Source organism: Oncorhynchus gorbuscha, linkage group LG12, assembly GCF_021184085.1.
Source record: "Oncorhynchus gorbuscha isolate QuinsamMale2020 ecotype Even-year linkage group LG12, OgorEven_v1.0, whole genome shotgun sequence".
NCBI classification, from domain to species: Eukaryota; Metazoa; Chordata; class Actinopteri; order Salmoniformes; family Salmonidae; genus Oncorhynchus; species Oncorhynchus gorbuscha.
This window is the reverse complement of record NC_060184.1, coordinates 35,131,456-35,151,861: the sequence shown is the minus strand read 5'-3', so window position 1 is coordinate 35,151,861 and position 20,406 is coordinate 35,131,456. Positions and strand designations below refer to the sequence as shown.

Sequence of the window (20,406 nt, the reverse complement as noted above, 5' to 3'; positions counted from 1 at the left end):
GAACTCAAGAAAAACATCTGCTGGTGCTTATCATGGGGAGATAAACAAAAACTCTGCGCTGCAAAAGCAGGGCATGAGGCCATAACATTAATCTCAGAAAGAGGGAGAGGGATAGTCCTGAAACATTGCTTCTGGGAAGGAAATGGAGAGGGGAGCCACAGTATTGTCAGTTATAGTTTCAACACACTTCCTCATTGGCAAGAAATAGACCCAAACAAACAAACAAATCATTATTTCAGGCTAAAGCATTTCTTTTTTGGCCATCTAATCTCATTCGTAGAAACTCATAATCGGGTTTAACGGTCATCTCGCGCCGAACTGCGCATGTGCAGTCCATCAAATCAAAAGCACTCCTTCGATATGAAGTTGTTTTTGACGAAAATGTAAACGTGACAGTTTGTCACTTTCAGGAGGTTGGAGTAATAACAAGTTCAACTACTTAACACCATGGCTCGAATCTAGGTTGTGCCTTTAGTTTAAAAAATATTTTTTCACTTCTCTCATTGACTTCCCAACCCTCGGCTGGGTCTGTTTGGTCAGTGGAAGCCTTGCGATGTTGCACCTCTGGGTTTAGAAACTCTGTGACTCATGTTTCAAAGGCATAGCTCATTCTTCTCATTGATTTCTTAAAGCGGCCTCTCTCTGGACAAATTCAGACAAGGTCATGCCAAATGGGTCTCTTGCTCCATTGATTTAGCCTAAACATCAGGGTGCTGGGAAATTTGATTATGCTTTTATAAGCAAAAATCCCTAATGGACTCTGCAGTCCCTGCTAGGGCATTTCTTGGGAGATGCTGCTGTACTGTATTGTAATGTAGCAGCAGTGGGGAGATTAAATGAGCCGTGACTCTCGCCAGTGTCTGTGTCCATACCCTTGAGTGTATATCTTGCAATAAAACTTCCCGCTATACTAACTATAATGGATGAATGCAAAAATAAAATAAAATAGGGTGATAGGTGAGGGGGATATCATTTTTTGTTGCTTTGGGGAGGTTTGTGTCGATTTTTATTGGGGATAGGGTAGGGTAGTGCGTTTTTTTGCCTAGTTTGCATTCACAATTTTGCAGGTTTTCATATATAATCTATTCTATCCTAGTCAACTTTGACCATCTGCTTGCATGCACCTCCCATATCAGGGTTTTTTGGTACTTTCCACATCACCAGCCTGTGCCACAGTCTCCACATGGGTTTCCGCCGTCAGCTCAGGGCTCATATTCATCACACTGGCACAAGAATCGGGAGGTAGACAGCACATGGTGCTGAAATTATCCTAATTTGAGTAATTCATTTCAGCAATCTTCATTTTAAATCAAATTAACTAACAACTAGAGGACTTTGTATTGGAGCCTATTTCTTCCTATTTAAGAAATAGAAATGTAGGCCTACCTGTTTGACAGACTAAATTATAGGCTATCCATAAATATTTTGTCCAATTCCTCTCATAGAGTCACCATTCATTAATTACCCTACATGACCAAAAGTGGACACCTGCTCATTGAACATCTCATGACAAAATAAAGGGCATTAAAATGGAGTTGGTCCCCCCTTTGGTGCTATAACAGCCTTCACACTTCTGGGAAGGCTTTCCACTAGATGTTGGAACATTGCTGCGGGGACTTGCTTCCATTCAGCCACAATAGCATTAGTGAGGTTAGGCACTGATGTTGGGCGATTAGGCCTGGCTCACAACCGGTGTTCCAATTCATTCCAAAGGTGTTCGATTGGGTTGAGGTCAGGGCCCTGTGCAAAGTTGGAATCAGAGAATCGTCTAGTATGTCGTTGTATGCTGTAGCATTAAAACTTCCCTTCACTGGAACTAAGGGGCCTAGCCCGAACCATGAAAAACAGCCCCCAACCATTATTCCTCCTCCACCAAATTTTACAGTTTGCACTATGCATTGGGGCAGGTATCATCCGCAAAACCCAGATTCCTCCGGCAGACTGCCAGATGGTGAAGCGTGATTCATCACTCCAGAGAACACGTTTCTACTGTTCCAGGGTCCAATGGCTGCAAGCTTTACACCACTCCAGCCCATGCTTGGCATTGCGCATGGTGATCTTAGTACTGTGTGTGGCTGCTCGGCCATGAAGCCCCCGACGAACAGTACTTAGCCTGACGTTGCTTCCAGAGGCAGTTTGGAACTCGGTAGTGAGTGTTGCAACCGAGGACAGTGTCACACTCTGATCTTAGAGAGCCTTTTGTTCTCTAATTTGGTTAGGTTGGGTTGTGACTAGGGTGGGTACTCTAGTTTTTGTATTTCTACGTTGGCCTGGTATGGTTCCTAATCAGAGGCAGCTGTCTATCGTTGTCTCTGAATGGGGATCATATTTAGGCAACCTTTTCCCACTTTTCCCATTGCTGAATCCACTAATTTGAAGGGGTTTCCACATACTTTTGTATATTTAGTGTACCTGTGTCCGTGAAGGGTTTGGTCTGTTAAAACCAGTGCTCAAATTGAGAGGGTAGACCTATGTAAGGGTATGCCATTGCCTACTTTTTGAAAAAGACAACAACAAAAAGCATATCCCCTTTCAGCTTAAAATTTGAATTCTGATTATATAAAGCTGTCTATAACAATGTTTTCCTCCGCAATGGTTTATGCTAGAAATTTGCTGAAAAATGCACAAGACAGATGTGACTCTGATGCATATGGGGATGTCTTTAGTTAGTGTCTATGAAATTCAGCTACGATGCTGAGATACAAAGTTCGAGTAATAAAGCCGAGTAATAATTTTAGTTTTTTTTGGCAAGTCATTGAATAGGCCTACAATTTTGACGCTATCAGTTGAGCTAGGCCTATTCACATTCTTTAAAATAAAATATATTTAAATCGAGGCAGCTCTGAGGGACGCACTTGTGACCTTCTCTTGTTGGATTACGCCTAGGAAGAGTAGCCAGCAGTTAAGGATACTTTTTTTATTAAGTCCTCTGTCTAGGGTGGAAAGGTAACTTTTGAAATTAGGCGACAATGCTTATAATCAGTCATATGATGTCTCAGATTTAGTTATTTGCAAACAGCGACTGTTCTGTTACAAGTCAGGTAGGATCACTACTTTTTTAAGAATGTGAAATGTCAGAATAATAGTAGAGAGAATTATGTATTTCAGCTTTTATTTCTTTCACTACATTCCCAGTGGGTCAGAATTTCACATACACTCAATTAGTATTTGGTAGCATTGCCTTTAAATGGTTTAACATGGGTCAAACATTTTGGGTAGCCTTCCACAAGCTTCCCACAATAAGGTGGGTGAATTTTGGCCCATTCCTCCTGACAGAGCTGGTGTAACTGAGTCAGGTTTGTAGGCCTCCTTGCTCGCACACACTTTTTCAGTTCTGCCCACAAATTTTCTATAGGATTGAGGTCATGGCTTTGTGATTGCCACTCCAATACCTTGACTTTGTTGTCCTTAAGCCATTTGCCACATCTTTGGAAGTTTGCTTTGGGTCATTGGCCATTTGCGAGCAAGCTCTAACTTCCTGACTGATGTCTTGACTTGTTGCTTCAATATATCCACATAATTTTCCTACCTCATGATGCCATCTATTTTGTGAAGTGCACCAGTCCCTTCTGCAACAAAGCACCCCCACAACATGATGCTGCCACCCCGTGCTTCACGGTTGGGATGGTGTTCTTCGGCTTGCAAGCCTCCCCCTTTTCCTCCCTTTTTCCTCCAAACATAACGATGGTCATTATAAAAGCCGTAGTCTGGCTTTTTTATGTTGGTTTTGGAGTGGTGGTTTCTTCCTTGCTGAGCGGCCTTTCAGATTATGTCAATATAGGACACGTTTTTACTGTGGATATAGATACTTTTGTACCTGTTTCCTCCAGCATCTTCATAAGGTCCTTTGCTGTTGTTCTGGGATGGATTTGCACTTTTCGCACCAAAGTATGTTCATCTCTAGGAGACAGAACGCATCTCCTTCCTGATCGGTATGATGGCTGAGTGGTCCCATTGTGTTTATACTTGCCTACTATTGTTTGTACAGATGAATGTGGTACCTTCAGGCGTTTGGAAATTGCTCCCAAGGATGAACCAGACTTGTGGAGGTCTACAATTTTTTTTCTGAGGTCTTGGGGGATTTCTTTTGATTTTCCCATGATGTCAAGCAAAGAGGCAGAGTTAAAAGGTAGGCCTTGAAATACATCCACAGCTACACCTCCAATTGACTCAAATGACTAGAATTGTATTAAATGCATTTATAAAACACATTTTTTTCGGGACCCGCAAATAAAACTAGAGGTGCATACAATGCTCTATTATAAAGCCAATTTTTGTTATGCAGGTGAATGAGGACCCAAAAGCGACTTGGCGAAAACAGAGTCTTTATTCCAGTAAAGGAAATAGGCAATACTCCGTACCTGACTCAGACACCTGCTCACACGCAGCATCTGAGGGAAACAAGACACGACAGGGCGAGACAAAGACACAGCACGGCGAACAATATACAAGGATCCGACAGGACAGAAACGGAAAACAAGGGGAGAAATAGGGACTCTAATCAGAGGGCAAGATAAGGAACAGGTGTGAAAAGACTAGATGATTGAGTAGGGGAATAGGAACAGCTGGGAGCAGGAACGGAACGATAGAGAGAAGAGAGAGAGGGAGGGAGAGAGAAAAAAGGGAACGAACCTAATAAGGGGGAAAACGAACAGAAGGGAAAGCAAAATGACAAGACAATATAAGACAAAACATGACAATTTTTTTCAGCCCCTGATTGTAATAATGAGGTAGGCCTAATTTGATCGTAATCATTGTTTTGGGTTAATTCAATGAAGAGGGAGGGTGCTGCCATTTTTTTAAAGTACAAGGGGAGAGTCATGTGAAAATATTTTTTACGTTTCAGACCCTGGTCCCTTCTTACATTTTTTCACCCCTTCTTTGTGGTGTCCAATTGGTAGATCAGGTAGAGGCGAAGTTCGAGAGACATGTGTTCCCTGAAACATAACCCTACCAAGCCACACTGCTTCTCGTCTCACTGCTCATTTAACCCAGAAGTCAGCCGCACCAATGTGTTGGAGGAAACACCATCCAACTGACGACTGAAGTCAGCTTGGAGTTGCCCGGCCCGCCACAAAGAGTCGCTAGAGCACGATGAGACAAAGATATCCCGGCCGGCCGAACCCTTCCCTAACCCGGACGACGCTGGGCCTGAGTTCCATCGTTGTCGGGAAAGGGAAGTGGTCTATGTGAGAATTGACTCATCCTGTTGGAGTCTGTAGTTTCTTTCATCTCAGGGGTTCAAAAGGCTTTGTGACTTTTTTTCACATCTTTACTATTCCTTCTGTGCAGTGGTTTACTAAATGACTCATGTTTCCTCTCTTGCAATACCTACAGTCTGTAGTGACGACTCAGCACTGCAATGCTGTGCCTTATACCGCTGTGCCACTCGGGAAGCCCAGGCTATTCAAATGTAAGAGAATCCTGCTATGAGCCCATCAATACACAAAATGTTCACAAATGGAGTTCCTAAATCCAAAGTGAATTTTATTTATTTGAATTGTTTAACCTTTATTTAATTAGACAAGTCAATTAAGAACAAATGATTATTTACACTAACTGTCTACCAAGAGGGAAATGGACTCCTGCAGGGATGGGGGGAAATAAAATAAATAAATACATGTAGGATAAAACACTACATAAAGAGAGACCTAAGGCAACAACACAACATGGCAGCAACACATGACAACACAGCATGGGAGCAACAGAACATGACAACAACACCGTAGCAACACAACATCGTAGCAACACAACACGGCAGCAGCACAAACATGGTACAAACATTGTTAGGCACAGACAACAGCATAAAGGGCAAAAAGGGAGAGATAACAATACATCACTCGAAGCAGCCACAAGTGTCAGAAAGAGTGTCCATGATTGAGTCTTTGATTGAAGAGAAGGAGATAAAACTGGCCAGTTTTAGTGTTTTTTGCAGCTCGTTCCAGTCGCTAGCTGCAGCGAACTGAAAAGAGGGGCGATCCAGGGACGTATGTGCTTTTGGAACCTTTAACAGAATGTGACTGGCAGAACGGGTATTGTATGTGGAGGATGAAGGGTTGCAGTAGGTATCTCAAATAGGGGGGAGTGGGGCCTAAGAGGGTTTTATAAATAAGCATCAAACAGTAGGTCTTGGGCCGAGTATACAAAGATGGCAAGTTTACAGAGGAGTATAAAGTACTTCTACATCTGCATTGCTTGCTGTTTGGGGTTTATAAATTACGTCTCTGTAATCTAGCATCGATAGGATGGTCATCTGAACCAGGGTTAGTTTGGCAGCTGGGGTGAAAGAGGAGCGATTACGATAGAGGAAACCAAGCCTAGATTTAACCTTAGCCTGCAGTTGAGCCTTGTTTTGGAGCTGTTTAGAGCAAGGTTAAGGGGAGAGAAAAATTATTAGACTTTATGAAAGCTTTGTTATAGAGTGTTTAACACCAAATACTGTATTATCTGCATATAAATGGATGAGTAGAGCTTCTGACTGCCTGAGCAATGTTGTTGATGTAAATTGAGAAGAGCGTGGGGCCTAGGATCGAGCCTTGGGGTATTCCCTTGGTGACAGGCAGTGGCTGAGACAGCAGATATTCTGACATTACACATTGCACTCTTTGAGAGAGGTAATTAGCAAACCAGGCCAAAGACCCCTCAGAGACAGCATTACTTCTTAAGACCCACAAGAATGGAATGGTCTACTCTACTGTATCATAAGCTTTGGCCAAGTCAACAAAAATAGCAGCACGACATTGCTTAGATTCAAGGGCAGTGGTGACATAATTTAGGACCTTTAAGGTTGCAGGGACACATCCATAACCTGAGCAGAAACCAGATTGCATACCAGAGAAATACTATAGACTATAGATCAAGAAAGACAGTCAGTTATTATTATTGACAAGATTTTCCAACACTTTTGCTAAACATAGCAAGTTAGTAATTGACCTATAACAGTTAGGATCAGCTTTATCTCACCCTTTAAATAAAGGATGCACCGTGGCTGCCTTCCAAGCACTGGGAACCTCCCCAGAGAGGTGAGAGAGGTTGAAAAGGTGAGAGAAGAAAGGTAACCTTAAAGAAGAAAGGATCTGAACCATCTAACCCAGATGTTGTTTTTTTGTGTTGTTTAAGGAGCTCGTTTAGCACCTTGGACTCAGTGACCACCTGCAGGGAGAAGCTGTGTAGCGGGGCAGGGGGAAAAGAAGGAGGAGCATCAAGGGCTAGTCGCATTAGAAGGGCTGGGAGATGAGGAAGTGTTGGATGTGCAAGGAGGCATGGCTGAGTCAAATAGGAAGTTATTCTCCAGGTCTTTCACTGTTTTCCAGAACATCTTGGGGTTAGACCAACAGAGAGAAAACTGCTCCTTAAAAGTAACTAACTTTGGCCTTCCGGATAACATGAGTGCACTTATTTCTCATTTGCCTGGACGACAGCCAGTCAGCTTGAGTTTTTGTGTGCTGAGCTTTTCTCCAAATGGTGTTCTTGAGGTGGGGTGACTGCCAGATCACAGTCGAACCAGTGGCTGAACCTGTTTTTAATTCTGTTTGGAATCATATCTTGTGGGAATGGTAATAATATGAGTGAGATTTAGGGTGCCTCATTGTTTTAAGACTTGGTCAGGTGGTTTAAGCATGTCCCAGTTTAGGTCACCTACTGAAGTAGGATAATTTGTGACTTAGTGTAAGGAGCCAGGAGGGAGCTTAAGGCAGGTAGGATACAAGGCCGGTGCTGATGGTGGACAATAACACCCAGCAAAAGTCAACAACGTGCTATTTGAAAGCTTAATGCTTAATGCTTAAAACCAGAAAATCAAACCTCCTTAGGAAAATCTGCATTGTGTAACGATCGTCTTTGGTGGAAGAAGGTGAGGGCCAAAGCGCAGCGTGGGAAGTGTTCATGTTTTTTAATAAAGTAATGAACACTGAACAAAACAATAAACGTGAAGTAATCAAACCGAAACAGTCCCGTGTGGCACCAACACTAACACGGAAAATAAACACCCACAACTCAAAAGTGAAATCAGGCTCCCTAAGTATGATTCTCCATCAGGGACAACGATTGACAGCTGCCTTTGTTTGAGAACCATACCAGGCCCAACAATTCTAAATCAATAGAAAAAAGAACATAGACAACCCACCCAACTCACGCCCTGACCATACTAAAACAAAGACATAATAAAAGAACTAAGGTCGGAACGTGACACTTTGCCAAAAGAGGTTATTACTAGAACGGTTTACATCAGGGTTGAGAACACTTTCTTGACCATGTCCCAGTAATGAACTACACATCTGGATTGGAGCTGTGAACCGACACTTTCAATTGACCAATTTTAGATAATAAGCTTCTAGTATTAACGTGCAGAAAACCCAGGCTTTTACGAGAGCAAAAATCAGTGAAGCCGAAATCATCAGAGCACAAGTCAGAATTGGGGCTATCAACAGTAGACGGGCCAGGGTGTACATGCACATTTCCAGATATTATCTGCAGTAATACAATCATGGCACAGCAGAGGACGGGGAGAGCTGATTTTCTATGATATTTGAATGTGCATCAGATGGCAACAAGATCATAGTGTACAGCAATTTCATCAGGTAACATGAACACAAAGCCTGGCGAGAGGGGGTTTGAATGGAATGGGAGGCCAAGATACCATGCAACCGATAGAGTCACGAGTTGGGGAACAAACATTGCCTGTCCCACAGTCAGGGAACAAGCAAGTTCATGGTCAACAAAGCATGCAGGGGTCATGGAGCAAATAGTACAAACCAGAAGAAAAAAGTTAAATGGTTTGGGGCTAGCCATTGTCACGTGCCCCAACAAAAAACGTGAGAGAGTAGCTCTTTATGAGTTCAGTAGGTTATAAAAGTCTAATATAAAATAAATAAATAGTAGGCTTAAGTTAGTTAATTAAAGTGTTGCTGAGTAAAGCTCAAATAATATGATTCACAAGTTAATTAGCCAACATAAAATTCAGATCAGTCAAAATTCTGTGGCGTGTGTGTATGTGCGTATGTGCGTGTGTGCTCGATGCGAGCGAGCGAAAGCTCGGGAGAGAGGGGGAGTGTGACTAGGGTACCTGTGCCAGACAGGGGGACACAGGCCAGGGCAGACGGGGCCCAGATCGCCGGGTGGGATCCAAGCAACGGTGCAGCAGGCAGCGGGAGTAGGTGTCACACCCACTTGAGAGGACACATTCAACCTTACCAGACACGTGGTGGAGCAGATAAAAACATCCAAAGGGAAAAGCTGAATGAAACACGTTGGGCGCAGACAAAACCAAGACGCCGGTAGAAATGCTCAATTCCAAAGCCAGATCAAACAGAAATGAAAGTAAAGAACAAAAAAGTAAACGCTGTAATATCCCAGCCGCGTCCAGAGCCAGCAGTCATTCGTTAGAAAGGTTTTCATCATAACTTAAAAAGACGAACGTATCCATCTCTACCTCGGATTTCTGTCTGAAATGCACCATTAAAATGCAAATGCAGATCCCATCTCCCTCCCTTAAAAAAACTCATGATCTGCCTGAATATTTCATTACGTTATGACTAACACAGGAAGTCATCCGTTCACACCAAATGGGACACATTTAAAAGAACACATTCTCAAGTATTAATGTCTTGGCCTAAGGATAGGTTCAAGTTCAACAGACAGAAATGTAAAATGGGTTCAGGGAAAGGCTCTAGATGGGCAAGAACCCCCTTTCTGTGTGTACTATGGGCTAATGCTTACACAACATACAGTAAAAAGAGTGGAGAAAATTATCTTGACATTACATGATGTTGAGTACTATATGGCATGAGGCACATTAACCGTTTCTCACAGAGAGTGCTAATCAAAGTAGCATGTTTCTTTGTGATGCGTGAGCAGTGGAGCGTGGATCCACACCACTCTCTTCAACTCCAGCTAATAGCCAATAATAGTGGCCCCAAGAGCTTGCTATCATTTCTGAAGCACATCTCCAAACCGAGGAGAAGTACAGGCATTAAATCACATGGCATGCGACAATCCAAGCATTATATGGGGGGTCTCATTGCAATTCAACTGAAATATCACTGAATGTCCCTGTCTCACACATAACTTCCATTACTACGTCCATATACACTCTTAGAAAAAAGGATTCTTTGGCTGTCCCCATAGGATAACCCTTTTTGGTTACAGGGAGAACAATCTTTTGGTTCTTTGTAGAACGGTCTGTGGAAAAGGGTTCCCAAAAGGGTTCTATCTGGAACCAACAAGGTTCTTCAAAGGGTTCTCCTATGGAACCCTTTTAGGTTCTAGATAGCACCTTCCTTGGCTTCCATCTCTACCTCTAAAATCCTGATGGATAAACATAATGCCCTTAACATATTCATGATGATACATCCTCTGGGTAGACAGCATATTATTTCTATCTTTCCCTAAACCATATGGTAAATCAGTATACTGTTTGATTCTCTTCCAAGCCCTTTGTCAATTCTACATATTTTACCCTTGATGATTTAGGTTTGGGAGATACACGAGGAAGCACGTCATATTTTGAGTGTCAGAGATTTGTGTTGAAGAGTAAGAAGGCCTGTTTTTCTCACTTGCTGTTATCAAAATCAAATAAAAAATTATTGGTCAAATGCGGCAAATACAACAGCTGTAGACTTTACAGGGAAATGCTTACTTATGAGCCCATTCCAAAAAATGCAGAGTTAAAAAGTAGACAGTACCGAGTCAATGTGCCGGAGTATGAGGTAGTTGAGGTAGTTGAGGTATTTGAAGTAATTCAGTATGTGCATGTGGGTAGGGATAAAAGTGACTAGGCAATGTACGCTGCCATTCAAAAGTTTGGGGTCACTTAGAAATGTCTTTGTTTTAAAAGAAAAGCACATTTTTTGTCCATTAAAATAACATTAAATTGATCAGAAATACAGTGTAGACATTGTTAATGTTGTAAATGACTATTGTTGCTGGAAACAGCTGCTTTTTAATGGAATATCTATGTAGGGGTACAGAGGCCCATTATCAGCAACCATCACTCCTGTGTTCCAATGGCACATTGTGTTCGCTAATCCAAGTTCATAATTTTAAAAGGCTAATTGATCATTAGAAAACCCTTTCGCAAATTATGTTATCACAGCTGAAAACTGTTGTTCAGATTAAAGAAGCAAAACATGTCACACCCTGACCATAGTTTGCTTTGTATGTTTCTATGTTTTGTTTGGTCAGGGTGTGATCTGAGTGGGCATTCTATGTTGTGTGTCTAGTTTGTCTGTTTCTGTGTTTGGCCTGATATGGTTCTCAATCAGAGGCAGGTGTTAGTCATTGTCTCTGATTGGGAACCATATTTAGGTAGCCTGTTTGGTGTTGGGTTTTGTGGGTGATTGTTCAAGTCTCTGTGTTTGCACCAGATAGGGCTGGTTTTGGTTTTCACGGTTCTTGTTTTTGTTAGTCTGTTCATGTATAGTTTTCTTCATTAAAGAACCATGAATAGAAACCACGCTGCATTTTGGTCCGCCTCTCCTTCAAGTAAAAAAAAAACGTTACAAAACAACTGTCCTTCTTTAGACTAGTTGAGTATCTGGAGTGTCAGCATTTGTGGGTTTGATTACAGGCTCACAATGGCCAGAAACAAAGACCTTTCTTCTGAAACTCATCAGTCTACTCTTGTTCTCAGAAATGAAGGTTATTCCATGCGAGAAATTGCCAAGAAACTGAATATCTCGTACAACGCTGTGTACTTCTCCCTTCACAGAACATTGCAAACGGGCTCTAACCAGAATAGAAAGAGGAGTGGGAGGCCCCGGTGCACAACTAAGCAAGAGGACAATACATTTGCGTGTTTAGTTTGAGAAACAGACACCTCACAAGTCCTCAACTGGCAGCTTGAGTAAATAGTACTCACAAAACACCAGTCTCAACATCAACAGTGAAGAAGCGACTCCGAGATGAGGCCTTCTAGGCAGAGTTCCTCTGTCCAGTGACTGTGTTCTTTTGCCCATATGAATCTTTTATTTTAATTGGGCAGTCTGAGATATGGATTTTTTTACCCCCTTTTTCTACCCCATTTCATGGTATCCAATTGTTAGTAGTTACTGTCTTGTCTCATTGCTACAACTCCCGTACGGGCTCGGGAGAGACGAAGGTCGAGAGCCATGCGTCCTCCGAAACACAATCCAACCAAGCCGCACTGCTTCTTAAGTAACACAGCGTGCATCCAACCCGGAAGCTAGCCACACCAATGTGTCGGAGGAAACACCGTACACCTAATGACCTGGTCAGCGTGCACTGCGCCCGGCACGCCACAGGAGTCACTAGTGCGCAATGAGACAAGGATATCCCTACCGGCTTAACCCTCCCTAACCCGGACGATGCTAGGCCAATTGTGCATCACCCCATGGACCTCCCGGTCGTGTCCGGCTGCGACAGAGCCTGCGCTCGAACCCAGAGTCTCTGGTGGCACAGCTAACACTGCGATGCAGTGCCTTAGACCACTGTGCCACCCGGGAGGTGAGATATGGCTTTTTCTTTGCAACTCTTTCCAGCTACAATAGTCATTTACAACATTAACAATGTCTACACTGTATTTCTAATCATTTTGATGTTATTTTAACGGATAAAAAATGTGCTTTTCTAAGTGACCCCAAACCTTTGAATGTTAGTGTATGTGAAGTGTGAAAATGTGTCTGTGTGTGGTGTGTGTGTGTGTGTGTGTGTGTTGGAGTATCAGTGTAGTATGTGTCACTGTGTGTGGAGAGTTTTGTGAGGGTGCATAGAGCCATTGCAAAGGAGTATGTGCAAAACAATTAAGATAAAGATATAATTTGATTAAATGCTCAGCAGTCTTATGGCTTGGGGGTAGAAACTGTTCAGGTGCTTTTGGTCCCAGACTTTGGTGCTCCGGTATCGCTTGCCGAATGTTAGCAGAAAGAACAGTCTGAATTGGGTGGCTAGAGTCTTTGACAATTGTTAAGGTCATCATCTGAAACTACTCATATTAGAGGTTCTGGATGGCAGGGAGTTCGGCCCCATTGATGTACTGGGCCATACACATTACCCTTTGTAGCGCCTTGTAGTTGGATGCCGAGCAGTTGCCATGCCAAGTGGTGATGCAGCCAGTCAAAATGCTCTCCGTGGTGCAGCTGTAGTACTTTTTGAGGATCTGAGGGCCCACGCCAAATCAGTTCAGCCTCCTGGGGGGGATGAGGCGTTGTCATGCCCTCTTCACAACTGTGCTGGTGTGTTTAGACCATGATAGGTCCTGAATGATGTGGACAGTAAGGAACTTGAAGCTATTGACCGGCCTCCACTACAGCCCTGTCGATGTGAATTGTGGCAATAAGCTCATTTGTCTTGCCCGCGTCGAGGGAGAGGTTGTTGTCCTGGTACCACACTACTTTTTACTTTTACATTTTGGAACACAGCTTGTGTGTTTTGTAACAGACTTTGTGACGTGTAACTGTAAGTTATATTAATGTTTTATTTTTATTAGATAATCTGATTTCAGGTCAGATTATCTTCTTGACACTGAAATATGATGTAATATTATTACTGTCTCATCATCATCGGTGATCAGGCCTACCACCATTGTGTCGTTTGCAAAGTAATGATGGCGTTGGAGTCTTGCACGGCCACCCAGTCGTGGGTGAACAGGGAGTACAGAAGGGGACTGAGCACACACCCCACGCCCACGTGTTGAGAGTCAGCGTGACAGATGTGTTGTTGCCTACCCTCACCACCTGGGGACAGCCAGTCAGGAAGTCCAGGATGCAGTTGCAGAGGGAGGTGTTTAGTCCCATGTTTCTTAGCTTATTGATGAGCTTGAAGGGCACTATGGTGTTGAATGATGAGTTGTAGTCAATAAAAAGCATTCTCACATAGGTGTTACTTATGTCCAGGTGGGAAAGGGGATTGCATCACCTGGGAATCTGTTGGGGCGGTATGCAAATTTCAGTGGGTCCAGGGTATCTTGGATGATTGTGTTGATGTGAGCCATGACCAGTCTTTCAAAGCATTTCATGGCTACAGATGTCAGTGCTATGGGGCGGTAGTCCTTTAGCCATGTTACCTTGGATTTCTTAGGCACAGGGACTATTGTTGTTTGCTTGAAACATGTAGGTATTACAGACTGGGTCATAGAGAGGTTGAAAATGTCAGTGAAGACACATCCTGGTAATCCATCTGGCCCTGCGTCCTTGTGAATGTTAACCTGTTTAAAAGGTCTTACTCACATCGGCTATGTATCATACAGTCATCCGGAACAGCTGGTGCTCTCATGCATGGTTTAGTGTTGCTTGCCTCGAAGCGAGCATAGAAGGCATTTAGCTCGTCTTGTAGGCTCGCTGGGCAGCTCATGGCTGGGATTCACTTTGTAATCCGCGAGAGTTTGCAAGCCCTGCCACATCCGGCAAGTGTCAGAGCCGGTGTAGTAGGATTCTATCTTAGTCCTGTATTGATGCTTTGCCTGTTTGATGGTTCCTCGGAGGGTGTAGCGTGATATCATATAAGCATCCGGATTAGTATCCTGGTTCTTGAAAGCAGTAGCTCTAGTTTTTAGCTCACTGCGGATGTTGCCCATAATCCATGGATTTCTTTTTTGGGGATATGTATGTATGGTCACTGTGGAGATAATGTTGTCGATGCACTTATTAATGAAGCTGGTGACTTATGTGGTAAACTCGTCAATGGCATCGGATAAGTCCTGTAGCTTAGCGTCTTGTACCAATGCTTCATTGGACCACTTCCGTATTGAGTGTGTCACAGGTACTTCCTATTTGAGTTTTTGCTTGTAAGCAGGAATCAGGAATATAGAGTTATGGTCCCATTTGCTGAATGGAGGGTGGGGGAAAGCTTTGGATGCATCTCTGTGAGTGGAGTAAAGGTGATCTAGAGTTTTTGTCTGTGTGAGTTGCACAGGTGACATGCTGGTAGAAATGGGGTAAAACTGTCACACCCTGATTTGTTTCACCTGTCTTTGTGATAGTCTCCACCCCACTCCAGGTGTTGCCCATCTTCCCTATTATCCCCTGTATATTTATACCTGTGTTCTCTGTTTGTCTGTTGCCAGTTCGTCTTGTTTGTTCAAGTCAACCAGCGTTTTGTGTCTCAGCTCCTGCTTTCTCCAGTCTCGCTTTTTCTCGCCCTCCTGGTTTTGACCTTTGCCCGTCCTGACTCCGAGCCCGCCTGCCTGACCACTATGCCTGCCCGTGATCCTGAGCCTGCCTGCTGACCTGTACCTTTGCCTCCCTCTGGATTACCAATCTCTGCCTTACTCTGAGCCTGCCTGCCACCCGGTACCGTTGCCCCACTGGTTTACTGACTACTGCCTGCCTTGATCTGTCTATTTACTGCCCCTGTTGGAATATTAAACTATTGTTTTTTCAACGTGGTCTGCATCTGGGTCTTACCTTCATACCTGATAAAAATGGATTTCAGATTTCTTGCATTAAAATCATCAGCCACTAGGAGCTCCGCCTCTGGATGAGCATTTATTGTTTGCATATGGCCTTATAGAGTTGGTTGAGTGTGGTCTTAATGCCAGCATCAGTTTGTGAAATATGAAATCTTTCTTGGTAAACAGTATCGTCTACAGCTTATCACGACGTATAGTATCTCAGGCGAGCAGTACGTCGAGACTTCCTTAATATTAGAGATTGCGCACCAGCAGATTTTTCCAAAGAGACACACACACCACCCCATGATCTTAGAGGACACTGCCATTCTGTCCTGCCAATGCATAGAAAACCAGCTAGATGTATAGTATCCATGTCCTTATTCATCCAAGACTACGAGAAATATAGGATATTACATTTCTTAATGTCCGAACGGTGCTTGTCCAGTTTATTCTCCAACGATTGCACATTTGCCAATAGAACAGAGAATGTAGATTCAAATTTTGAATTCTCTACCATATTCTCACCAGGGTGCCCGTGTGCCGGCCCCTATAGAGGCATCTTCACGTCCTTCGAGTGTCAGGGATTAGGGCCTGGTCCAGGATAATCACTATGTCTTTCGCCTCCTACTCATTGAAGTAGAAGTCCTCGATTTAGTGATCGCTGTTCTGATGTCCAGAAGCATAGGAAATGATGGCGGAAACATTATGTAACAAAAAAGTTAAGATCAGTGCAAAAGAAATACACAAAATAGCACAATTGGTCAGGAGCTCGGAAAACAGCTGCCATTCCCTCCTATTCTAAAAATGTTTGATTACACTGACTATAGGTTGCAAGATTTACACTATAATTTTAATCATCCCTGTTATAATGGCAATTTATAATCTACCGTCCGATTCCAGTGAAATAAGTAATGTTTTAAACTAAAACGCTATAATAACGAACTGTAGTGGCAATGACTGGAAAAAACTGATGACAGAGAAATAAAATAAAATATATAACGAAAGGGGTACATCTCCCAAGGCTCTAGCTGAAATTATCTGACGTTCTCAAGGTTTTAACAGAGTAACTGATTTAAATGGCATTAAGTAATTGGATTTCTTTTCTGGCTGGTTTCACAGTCATTTGGAGATGTGCTACTTTACAATGTATCAGCTTCCAGTAATACATTTTCAGCCTCATCAAATAGCTCTTGATTGACAGAATATCCACCCATTGATTTTAGGGATGGAATTCTCTTGCTTATGGCCTACTAAGCATAAGCGAGCCGAACGGCCATGCAGCGCTTAGCGAAAAAAGGCAGTGTAAAATTGGAGAGTGAGTTGTTTCGCTGTTGAACAATTCAACAGACAGACAAAAGCAATGGATGATGGATGGATCACTTTGGATCGAGCTATATTAGCTCTATTATTATGGTCAACTCGGTTTGAAAGGCTGAAGGTTCTGTACACGTGGCACTGTTATTGATGCTGTGCATTTTGTCTAGTGTAAAAGGCATTGTTTACTGTACACTATCTTTGGTGAAAGCTGAGAGACAAATTCTCTTCAGGCAATCAAAACAAGTCACCTGGAGTGTTAAAACAACACTTGTATTGAGTGTCTCCTCCATACAATATATCACAACTTGTTATTTTGTTACGTCATAGATCAAAGCTATCGGTGTACTTTCTCATCTGAAAATGAATTTAAAAAAATTTAAAGTCTGCATTTGTTACCTGTAGATGAGGACTTCGTCATCCGAACAGTTGTACTGGAGCTGAAACATTTTCACCTTGGGCGCTGCCTTGCTGACTGTCCACTTAACCAGAGCTGAAATGGCTGTCACCTCTGACACAGTGACCACTTTCTCAGGCGGGCTCTTAGGAACCCCCTTGCTGATCCTAGTGGTGCCTGTGATGTCTGAGAGGCGGGACTTGGGCTGCGAGGCTTGACTGGTGCCGTTGCTAAGGTGGGGCAGCTGGATGATTGACAGCTCCACAGAGGCGGTGGACTCTCCAGCCACGTTGGCAGCGATGCAGGTGAAGGTACCGTAGTCCTTGGAGGTGGTAATGAGGATTTCCAGGGTGCCGTTGCGGTAGACGGCAGTACGGGATGAGTTGCCAAGGAGACGGTCATCGGGGGCCATCCAGTGGATGGTAGGGGTGGGGTCTCCAACAGCCTCGCACCTCAGGCTGGCCGTCTGGCCCTCCAGCACCAGCATCCTGTGAGTGTGCTGAGTGATGAGTGGCGGCTCGCACACAAACTCCTCCTCCCTCACATACCAGAAGTAGCGCCCTTTCAGGCTGGGAGGGGAAGCGCAGGTCTCCAGGTCGTCATCCCTCTCCAGCCGCCGCAGCCACAGCACCTCGCAGTTACAATGCAGGGGGTTTCCCCCGATGCTAAGGGACAGCTGAGGGGTGTAGGGTGTGGTCAACAGCACCAAATCCTGTGCCCTGGCGAAGATGGGGTCCGGGGGCAGCTTCTGCAGCCGGTTGGAGGTGAGATCCAGGCGAGCCAACCTTTCTAAATTAGTAAAGGTCCCCTCAGGGATAAAGTCCAGGAGGTTATGATCAAGACTCAACTGGTGGAGGGAGACCATCTGCTTGACTGAGTTCCAAGGCAGGCTCCTCAGGTTGTTGTAGGACAGATCCAGATCCTCCAGGGAGGGGGCCAGGTCTTCGAAGGTCCTGTCTGAGATGCTTCCCAGCTGGTTGTTGTTGAGGATGAGGTGCTGCAGGTTAACCAGGCCCCGGAGATCCTCTGGACCCAGCTCCATGAGGCGGTTGTTGTCCAGGTGTAAGGAACGCAGGGTCTCCAGGTCGCCGAAGGAGAAGGGCTGGATGTAGCTGATGGTGTTGCGGCTGAGCGTCAGGTCCACCAGGTCGGTCATGTTGGCAAAGTCCTGCTGAGTGATGCGGAGGATGTAGTTGCCACCCAGCCGGAGCTCCACAGTGCGCCGGTCAAGGTCCAACGGGACGAAGAGAAGGCCTTTGGAGGGGCACAGGGTCCCAAGGGACTCGGATAGGTTCTGGCAGACACAGTACTTAGGGCATGCATGGGCCATCATCCCTGCGGTTCCCAGGACCAGCAGGCAACAGAGGATGTGGTCCATGGTAGAGTCACACAAAGGAACCTACACACAGAGAGAGAGAGAGAGAGAGACATGATTAGTTACTTTATAGTGGGCACTTCTCATTTCACTATTGCTATGGCAGACAATCATGAGCTCATGCTGCTGTAAACTATCTATGTGGGTCTCTGCCTAGAGCAGTGGGGTTTTGGGGCCTGTTGTTGACAGCCTCCCTGGGTAATCTTGATGTGTATTGATTGGACTGCATTTTGATCAAACTCAACAGCTGCCATCAAATCCACATGGATTATAACTAAATTTGATCTGTTATTTATGGCCGGATAGGAATGTGTGTGTGGATGTGTGTGTGTGTGTGTGTGTGTGTGTGTGTGTGTGTGTGTGTGTGTGTGTGTGTGTGTGTGTGTGTGTGTGTGTGTGTGTGTGTGTGTGTGTGTGTGTGTGTGTGTGTGTGTGTATATACAATAAATCTGTGAATCCTAATTAATCATTTAAAAACAATATTAGGTCACTTATCTACTAACAGCTAGTCGTAAAACAGTCATACATAGAGGCAGATTTAACCAAGTGTTGCTCCAGTGAGACATCAAAACATTTATATTTACCATGTTCTATTTGCATTTTTGTCAAAATTAAGTTATAACTTTGTTCTGTTCAATGTTCTCTACATACACCATATGAAACAAGTATGTGGACACCCCTTTAAATGAGTGGATTCGGCTATTTCAGCCACACCTGTTGCTGACAGGTGTATAAAACCAAGCACACAGCCGTCTCCATAGACACACATTGGCAAGTAGAACAGCCAACTTTCAACGTTCCACTGTCATATGATGCCACCTTTCCAACAAGTCAGTTCATCAAATTTCCTGCTAGAGCTGCCCCGGTCAACTGTAAATGCAGTTATTATGAAGTGTAAATGTTTAGGAGCAACAACGGCTCAGCCGCAAAGTGGTAGGCCACATAAGCTCATAGAATGTGACCGCCAAGTTCTGAGGTGTGTAGGGCGTTCATCGAACACCTTTGTGAAGAATTGGATTGTCGACTGCGAGCCAAGCCTAATCACCCAACATCAGTGACAGACCTCACTAATGCTCTTGTGGCCGAACGGAAGAAAATCCCTGCAATGCTCCAACATCTAGTGGAAAGCCTTCCCAGAAGAGTGGAGGCTGTTTTGTTAGCAAAGGGGGGACCAACTCCATATTAATGTTAGTCAATGTGCGGGAGCACTGGTTGGTCGGCCCAATTGAGGTAGTATGTACATGAATGTGTAGTTAAAGTGACTATGCATACATGATAAACAGAGAGTAGCAGCAGCGTAAAAAGAGGGGTTTGGGGGGGGGGGTGTATATCATACTCTAAATACCCCAATTCTGGTTGCTAAGTTCAAAAGAATGCAATATAAAAATAGCTGACACCAGTCAAACCGATGAGGGTTCTGAAATGTAATGCCAATTATCTCAGAATCATCTTTTTGCAGGTAGAACGTTATAGACCCAAGCTCCCGATGTGTTATGGTGGTACAGTAAGTGTGGTAGCACACTACCATAATAGACATGGATCTCATAATCTCATGGATGACTAACTCTGGAAAATCAGCTGTAAATGTCTTCACAACCCATACGGAACAATCTTCAGAGTTGATGGTGTCTTCTGAACAGTCCACAAAGGTTAATTGAGGACCTCTTTGAGTGACGTCATCATTTTTCGTGAGTGTGTTTGTAATTTTGTTAATTTGTATTCTATTATATTTAGTCAATTGTGTGTATGCAGTGCTCCCTTACGAAATAGACCTTGGTCTCAATGGGACTGACTCCCTGTTGAAATACAGGTCAAATGCATCCCACCTATAGGGGGCAGTGGCAGCTGGGACCAGGTAAGGAGCCGTCGGTATGCAGATCAAGTCTGTGGTGTGCACAGGTAGAGGGAATTACCGAGCTAATCAGCTGAATGAGTGTGATCTCCTGACCAGCGGGGCTTTTGATTTGGTGTCTT

The 20,406-nt window shown here is 44.0% G+C and overlaps 1 protein-coding gene across 3 annotated transcripts in view; it reads right to left on the bottom strand.

Annotated features, from left to right (window-relative positions):
- Positions 1 to 20,406, bottom strand: part of LOC123990928 (leucine-rich repeat and fibronectin type-III domain-containing protein 2-like) — a 163,862-nt gene that overhangs the window by 10,658 nt on the left and 132,798 nt on the right. For 2 of the 3 annotated variants that reach the window (XM_046291950.1, XM_046291951.1), the window contains exon 5: positions 17,060 to 18,456. In XM_046291950.1, the coding sequence (XP_046147906.1) occupies positions 17,060 to 18,435 (1,376 nt within the window). In that variant the 5' untranslated portion in view covers positions 18,436 to 18,456. Of the gene's footprint in view, positions 1 to 15,879; positions 16,013 to 17,059; positions 18,457 to 20,406 lie in introns of those variants that run through there. The other variant, XM_046291952.1, reaches the window with a different exon arrangement.